We start from the raw sequence: 8,833 nt of genomic DNA, 5'->3' as shown, positions 1-8,833 counted from the left end.
AAAAAATATATAAATCGCTTACAAAAAATATTCTTGTCGCCTCGTAACATTACTGTTGAACAGATGGCAGAGGGACTATTCTGATGTGCTTTTCATACTTTACTGAACCTTGACAGTGTTATTTACTTGGCAGTCAATCAGACAGTCACAAGCCTCCCGGTTTTCATCCGAAATATCTTAAATTGTGTTCCGAAGACAAACAAAGCTTTTACGAGTTTGGAACGACATCTGGGTAATGGATTAATGACAACATTTTAATTTTGGGGTTTAGTATCCCTTTAATGTATCAACTTACATGAGCGAAGACTGAACAATACATTTATTAATCTTTGTTCACGTTAGTTAATGAAAATACAGTTGTTCACTGTTAGTTCATGTTAATTTACGGTCCATTAACTAATGTTTTCAAGGACAACTTTTACACAAATTTTAATAATGCATTAGTAAATGCTGAAATAAACATAAGCTTAGATTAATAAATGCTGTAGAAGAATAGTTCATTCTTAGTTCATGTTAAATAAAGTACTAATGAAACTAATGAACCTTCTTGTAAAGTGTTACTAACAGAAGAACATCACAAAGGTTAATAAAAAGTGAATTAAAAACAAATGCACTTGAGTGGCCTGGATATTGGCTGGTTGAGCCAGAATGTCATGAGATTGCACTTGCCTAATAAACCTTACATAAATTGTGCTGATGAAATACTCAAACGTGTTGAAAAGTTAAGCAGGAGTAGAACTGACCTGATATTGTGGCTTGTACCATTGTTTCAGGTCCCAGTCCCACAGGATCATCTAAAAGGACACAAAACAAAGCACATTTCATTCACGACTGTCACCCTGCACGAAACCTATGGAAAGTTAAGACAAAGAAGCAGCTGAAGGGAGTTATTTTTATGTTGCTGAAGTGCCTTTAACCATGTAAAAATAAACACATTTCTAGGTATTGGTTTGAACATCCATTTGATGTATGAGAGAACGTTTTGTCAACACCTGAGCCAATGCTTCTTATGTGCTGAAAACTGCTGAACGAAAACCTTTCTGGTGCTTGCAGGGTAAAGAAAGAAAGAAAAGAAAACCACTGTAACCACAATGAGACGTCAACAATATCGCTCGCAGATCTTATCTAGCCAAACTACGTCATTTGACTGCATTTCCATGTTATCTGGCTCAAGGGCTCAGAGGCAAGTCCCACAACACTATAACCAAGATAGCTCGTAGACTGTCTGTTTTATAGTATCATGGAATAGCAAAGCTACTTTTACAGTTAAAATGAAAAACAAGATGTCTAAATATATTAAAAATATGATCGAGTAGTCTTGCACACTTTTGAAAATGTAACTTATCCATTATATACCAAATTAGAGGCCCAAACCTCAAAACTAAATCGCACAAGTCACAATCAACACATTTAGCAACAAAAGCATAGATTGTAGCTGTTATAACTAATAAGTAAACACATTTCTGGCAATTGTTGTTATATTTTTTTGCAGCACAAAAATTTGTCCTACAGTCCTACAAAGTGATAAAAAAAATGTTTTAAATGACAAATTTTCCATGCAGTTTTATGGCCTCATATTATTTAGAAGACAACATGTAGGCCTATACTTTTATAAGAATTAGAAAAATGTTGTTTAAAATCAAGTATTTTATAACAATAAGCCATATTTTATCATTTATTTATTTTTCCACAAAGTCTGGTTTACTTTTGTTTACAACAAAAAACTGAGATCAAATCTTTTCTTTCAGGGATGTGGAAAACTTTTTTTAAAGGGGAAACTGGCATAAATGAATTTTAGCAAAGCAAACACAAATTAACAAGAGTTCAACATCATTAAAAGAACAGTAGCATGTCACAGTTCTAATAAAATCAGACAAGCAAAGTTTGAGAGAGTTCTCGGCCAACAACGGCTCATACAGTGGCATGCAAAAGTTCTGAAACCCTTGCAGAATCGATGAAAATGTGAATAAATTTTAACAAAATAAGAGAGATTTTTATAAATGCATGTTATTTTTCATTTAGTACTGTCCTGAGTAGGATAGTGTACATAAAAGATGTTTACATTTAGTCCACAACACAAAAAAATGGCTGTAATTATTAAAATAACCCCATTCAAAAGTTTGTTGGTTCTTAATACTGTGTGCTGTTACCTGGATGATCCGACGAGTCCCTTGTTTGTTCTGAACAGTTAAACTGAGAACTGTTCTTCAAAAAAATATTTACGGCAGTGACTGTATGATTTTGAGATACATCTTTTCACACTGAGGACAATTGGGGCACCCAAACACAACTATTAAAAAAGGTTCAAACGTTCACTGATGCTCCAGACGGAAACAAGATGCATTAATTAGCTTAAAGATTTTTCTGAAGAACAGTTCTCAGTTTAACTGTTCAGAACAAACAAGGGACTCATGCACAACCATCACAAACCCGAAAGACAGTCGTGGATCATCAGGTAACAGTACACATTGCTCCCAATCTTTTGAATGGGGTTATTTTAATAATGTCAGCTTTTTTTTTTTTTTTTTTGTCTTGTGGACTATATGCAAACATCTTTTATGTAAAATATCTTACTCAGTACAGTACTAAATAAAAAAATAACATGCATTTAGTATGATCTCTCGTTTTTTTGAAAATGATTCACATTTTCACAGATTCTGCAAGGGGTTCCTAAACTTCCGCATGCCACTGTATGTAAGCGGTTCACCGTGTTAAACTCATCAAGAATGACAGTGCCGCTTTTGACCACATGGGGGAGTACTGGTGATATGCATCTCTCCACACAACACACAGAGCAGAAGTCTCCTGCACCTGCGCCGGCCGTGTCATGTGTCACTTCCAGAAGCTCTGATCTTTAAAACCAGCAGCACTCTCAGGCACTCAGCTCTGTCCGAAAGACATGGCCACAGACTCAGAGAGAAACAGATGTAGCTGATGGAAACACACTCACCTGCTTTAACTGAATCAAAAAAAACCTTAAACCATCCCAACACACAAAAGACGACTCAACGGAGTTTAAATGACTTGATTCCATGTTTGGATTTGAATTAGATTATGATGTGGACACAGTGGCCTCTTGCTGTGAGACAGAGATGATGACTGTTAGCGGTCAGCATTTTAACGCCATCAGACATTTAGTATGGCAAATAAGCACTGCCATGGCAACCTGAGAGAGGCCAGCAAACAATAGTACAAACGTCATTGCAACCAGGATGGCGGGAAATAGACCGAGGAGAAATGTGTCAGAAAAAGGTGTCTGATGCTCTCTCTCTTTTTCACAGGGAAGGTTTTGGTGGTCAGAATGACCACTCAACATCAGACTTGTCACATACGTTCCCATTAAATCAAGCATGTGGCATCGAGCTACATACGTACACGAACACAGCCTCATGAAGTCTCTCCCCTTCTGAATGCTCCACAATGTCACGGAGTTACACAGGGCAAATCTCTCTACTTTTGTTCTTTATGGTCTGTTGAGCTAGTAAACTTCACAGATGGGACAGAGATTAACAGAAAAATAAAGGTGGGTCAGATTTTCATAAAATCTGCTTCCTTGAATATGTTACAATATTTTGAATCTGGTATGCCTGGTATAACAAACTGTTTGGGTGAAGGGAATAGCATTAAATGCAGGTCTCTTTGTGAGCTAACCTGTACATGGTTGAAAATACATGCACTCTCACATTGCATTTGGAGTGTAACTGCTAATCCAGCCAAAAGTTTGAGGTCTTTAAGATTTTAGTGAGATGTGGGTTACATTGAGCAAAAGTGAAGTAAGGAAATGGTTTCTACAAAATAAATAAATAAATAAATAAACAGCACAACCTGTTTTCAACATTCATACTGATACTGTACTTTTTATAAGCAAATCAGCATATTAGAATGATTTTTGAAGGATCTTGTAACAGTGAAGACTGTAGTAATGGCCACTGAAAATTCTGCATTGCCATCACAGAAATGAATTACATTTCAAAATGTATTCATATTGAATCAGACAATAGATTTAACTGAAATAATATTTCACTATGTTACTGTTTTTACTGTATTTAAGACCTCAGTGAGCATAAGCGTCTTCTTTCAAAAATATTTGAGATAAACCGACTGATTTTGAGATGAAGTGAAACACAGCTGAGGTCCTGTTAACACAAATACTCTTTTTAAAAATACAATTACACTTACAAACATCAGGGTTTTTTATTTATTTATTAAAAGTATGTATATTTGAGAGTAACCCTAAGCAGACTTTCCTTTTACACTCTGACGTAGTTGGTGATGTATGTATTCATGAAATCCGATCACAAGCGGTCACAGGAGATACACTTAAGATTCATGTAACTACCAGGTGTAAACACCTGTAAAAGGTCTAACATTGACTCCATGTGAGTATGCATTCTCAATCAATATTTTCAAAAAGGTATCAAATAGTAGATAAAGTAAAAAAAAGAAAAAAAAGAATAATAATTAATACAATTTACCAATCTCATGAATATTGAGATATCTTACTAGAGTTGCACCATTTGTTAGCTTTGATATAAATCAAAATACCTACAATGTATTTGAAAGAAGTATCTTTTATGCTAACCAATGATGCATTAAAAACTAATATATATATACACACACATATATATATATACACACACACACACACACACACACACACACACACAGTAAAATATAATATCATTTAATATAACTGTTTTCTATTTTAATATATTCTAAAATGTTGTAGTTTCCAGATTCGTGTGATGGCAAAGATACATTTTCAGCAGTTATTGCTCTCTTTCTTCAGTGTAACATCTTTCATTGTAATATGCTGATTTGGAGCTCAAGAAACCGTTATTATTATTTATATTAAAAACTAATATTTTTGTGGAAACTGTGATTCATTTTTCAGTATTCCTCAATAAATAAAAAGTTGTTATTTAAAATAGAGAATTTTTTGTAACAAATGTAGAAAGTATTTGATGACACTTGCATTCTCATGAATAATTTATCTAAAAAAAAAGTCTCTGAAGTCTCTGGACTCCCTGACCATTTTGTCTGTTTAAAACACAAGAAAAAAAACAGCAGACAAAACACCCATACATGTCCATGTGTAGAAATACACTCCTTTAATCTGACCCACAGGCAAAAAACAGAGAGTCTTGTTCTTTTAAGGACAGAAACCTGCATTGTGGGAAAAATGTGTCATACAGTATTTGCATTACAAAGCACCGAATCCGTTAAAACACTCAAAAGTAGACTCTAGTCTGCAGACATTCGCCTACATAAGGTCAAAGACATCACACTTTGCGTAAACCTAATGTGAACAGACACAAATGACATGTGGGAACTGTGCTGACAATGAGATAAAATAAAAATGAGTTGTCAACAATACAAAAAAAAAACTGAACTTCCGCTACTAAATTATCACTATGAGAGCATCAGTGTGAGATGGAGAGTACAAGAGCATTGTGTGTTTGAGAGAATCTCAGTCGAGTGGCTAAATAACTGCACACCAAAACCAAGAGGCCGACCAGGGCTGGCCAAACACAAACAGCATCATAAAAGCCACAGAACTACACAGAGCCAGTCAAGAGCTTCATCAACACACAACAGACCAGCCCGTGAACCAACCGCTGATCAACACAGATCACTTTACATGCAGACAGACAGAAGAGAAACACCAGTCTGTACGGCAGGATTGTATGAAAGTGAGAAACCGCTCTTATTTGATTTAAAACACAGCAAACCGTTTGATGAAGTTTGTTATAAGCAAATGCTGCGTGATCTGAGATTGAGGACAAAGAAAATATGGCCTGATATGCAACACAGGAAATGACAAGCATGTATTTATTGATACCGTGAACGGGTAACTTTGAAAGCTTTTCCCCGTAACTCAATACAATAGGCTTCTACACATTAACATTGTGTAATGCAATAGTGCAACATAAACTAACAATAAACTGTATTTTTTCATTATTACAATGCTGAAAACAGATGTGCTGCTGATTTTTGTGAAAACTGTGATACTTTCTTTGAATAGAACATTCAAAAGAACAGAATTTATTTTACAGATTTTATTACAATTCAAAGTCTTTTTGATCACATTAATGCATCCTTGGTGAAAGTATTATTATTCTTTTTTTTTCATTAAATCTTTCAAACTTTTAATTGTAAGTGTATATATATATATATATATATATACAGTATTGTTCAAAATAATAGCAGTACAATGTGACTAACCAGAATAATCAAGGTTTTTCGTATATTTTTTTATTGCTACGTGGCAAACAAGTTACCAGTAGGTTCAGTAGATTGTCAGAAAACAAACAAGACCCAGCATTCATGATATGCACGCTCTTAAGGCTGTGCAATTGGGCGATTAGTTGAATTAGTTGAAAGGGGTGTGTTCAAAAAAATAGCAGTGTGGCATTCAATCACTGAGGTCATCAATTTTGTGAAGAAACAGGTGTGAATCAGGTGGCCCCTATTTAAGGATGAAGCCAACACTTGTTGAACATGCATTTGAAAGCTGAGGAAAATGGGTCGTTCAAGACATTGTTCAGAAGAACAGCGTACTTTGATTAAAAAGTTGATTAGAGAGGGGAAAACCTATAAAGAGGTGCAAAAAATGATAGGCTGTTCAGCTAAAATGATCTCCAATGCCTTAAAATGGAGAGCAAAACCAGAGAGACGTGGAAGAAAACGGAAGACAACCATCAAAATGGATAGAAGAATAACCAGAATGGCAAAGGCTCAGCCAATGATCACCTCCAGGATGATCAAAGACAGTCTGGAGTTACCTGTAAGTACTGTGACAGTTAGAAGACGTCTGTGTGAAGCTAATCTATTTTCAAGAATCCCCCGCAAAGTCCCTCTGTTAAAAAAAAGGCATGTGCAGAAGAGGTTACAATTTGCCAAAGAACACATCAACTGGCCTAAAGAGAAATGGAGGAACATTTTGTGGACTGATGAGAGTAAAATTGTTCTTTTTGGGTCCAAGGGCCACAGGCAGTTTGTGAGACGACCCCCAAACTCTGAATTCAAGCCACAGTACGCAGTGAAGACAGTGAAGCATGGAGGTGCAAGCATCATGATATGGGCATGTTTCTCCTACTATGGTGTTGGGCCTATTTATCGCATACCAGGGATCATGGATCAGTTTGCATATGTTAAAATACTTGAAGAGGTCATGTTGCCCTATGCTGAAGAGGACATGCCCTTGAAATGGTTGTTTCAACAAGACAATGACCCAAAACACACTAGTAAACGGGCAAAGTCTTGGTTCCAAACCAACAAAATTAATGTTATGGAGTGGCCAGTCCAATCTCCAGACCTTAATCCAATTGAGAACTTGTGGGGTGATATCAAAAATGCTGTTTCTGAAGCAAAACCAAGAAATGTGAATGAATTGTGGAATGTTGTTAAAGAATCATGGAGTGGAATAACAGCTGAGAGGTGCCACAAGTTGGTTGACTCCATGCCACACAGATGTCAAGCAGTTTTAAAAAACTGTGGTCATACAACTAAATATTAGTTTAGTGATTCACAGGATTGCTAAATCCCAGAAAAAAAAAATGTTTGTACAAAATAGTTTTGAGTTTGTACAGTCAAAGGTAGACACTGCTATTTTTTTGAAAACACCCCTTTCAACTAATTGCCCAATTGCACAGCCTTAAGAGCGTGCATATCATGAATGCTGGGTCTCATTTGTTTTCTGAGAATCTACTGAACCTACTGGTAACTTGTTTGCCACCTAGCAATAAAAAATATACTAAAAACCTTGATTATTCTGGTTAGTCACATTGTACTGCTATTATTTTGAACAATACTGTATATATATATATATATATATATATATATATATATATATATTACTATATGACACATACACTATTATGACTAGTGTACAATTTCTATACTTTTTACATTTTTTATTTATTAATTTAGGTTAATATGTTATAAATATTTTTTTTAATTCACGTTAGTTCATAATACATCAACTAATGTTGCTTTATACAACTTTAATGTAATAAAAGTGTATTAGTATGTAAACATTGACATTTAAGATTAATAAATACTGTAGGTAAGAAATGTTTCAAGCACCAAATTAGCATTTCAGAATGTTTTCTGGAGGATCATGTGACACTGAGTATTGAGATAATGAAGAGAAAAACATTAATCATCACTGGAATGAATTAAAACTAGAATAAAATGTTTCAAAATAGAAAGAGATATTTTAAATTGGAATAATATTTCAAAATATTACTGCTTTACTGTCTTTTTGACTAAGACTTTGTTGATTTGTGAGATTAAAAAAAATTCAATCCCAGACTTTTGAATGGCAGAGTATACACAACAAAATTTGATCCAAGTAAAGATTTTAGCATACAGTATAAGGTGGTTCACACAAAACTAGTTAGTATGTAGATGAAAGCTTTAAAATGGAGTAATAAAAATGGCAGGATTAGTATGCCACCAAAAATACCATGTACAAAAGCATTTGGTCCGTACTGTATGTACAAAACGATGAGTGATTTCAAACAGTCCTATCATGGATGTAGCAGAAGTGTGTGTGTGTAGCAGAGATGAATGTGTCCCAGTTTGTGTTCCTGTGGGTGTCAGAGAGCTGACGTCAGTGCAGGCTAACGCCCCTCACGGCTCAGCTTTTCTGCAGCAGCTGTGAGTGTGGGAAAGTCCTGGCTACTCTGCAGTCAATTCCAGCCAGTCTCACAAAGACAAGGTCACTGGCCATTTCTCAAGTCTCATCTGACCCCTAGAGACTATGGAAGCATATGGGTAGCATTATTCAATTTGGGATGTAATATGCAAAATGACAATGCAATATGTA

The 8,833-nt window shown here is 35.2% G+C and overlaps 1 protein-coding gene across 1 annotated transcript in view; it reads right to left on the bottom strand.

The window, feature by feature from the left end:
- The window catches only part of LOC128017037 (cGMP-inhibited 3',5'-cyclic phosphodiesterase 3B), a 56,835-nt gene that overhangs the window by 15,162 nt on the left and 32,840 nt on the right, over window positions 1–8,833 (bottom strand). Inside the window, exon 2 of the mRNA XM_052602091.1 lies at window positions 744–794. Coding sequence (XP_052458051.1) covers window positions 744–794 — 51 coding nt within the window. The remainder of the gene's footprint in view (window positions 1–743; window positions 795–8,833) is intronic.

The sequence above is a fragment of the Carassius gibelio genome, chromosome A7 (genome assembly GCF_023724105.1).
Source record: "Carassius gibelio isolate Cgi1373 ecotype wild population from Czech Republic chromosome A7, carGib1.2-hapl.c, whole genome shotgun sequence".
Taxonomy (NCBI): domain Eukaryota; kingdom Metazoa; phylum Chordata; class Actinopteri; order Cypriniformes; family Cyprinidae; genus Carassius; species Carassius gibelio.
This window is presented reverse-complemented; position numbering and strand designations above follow the sequence as displayed.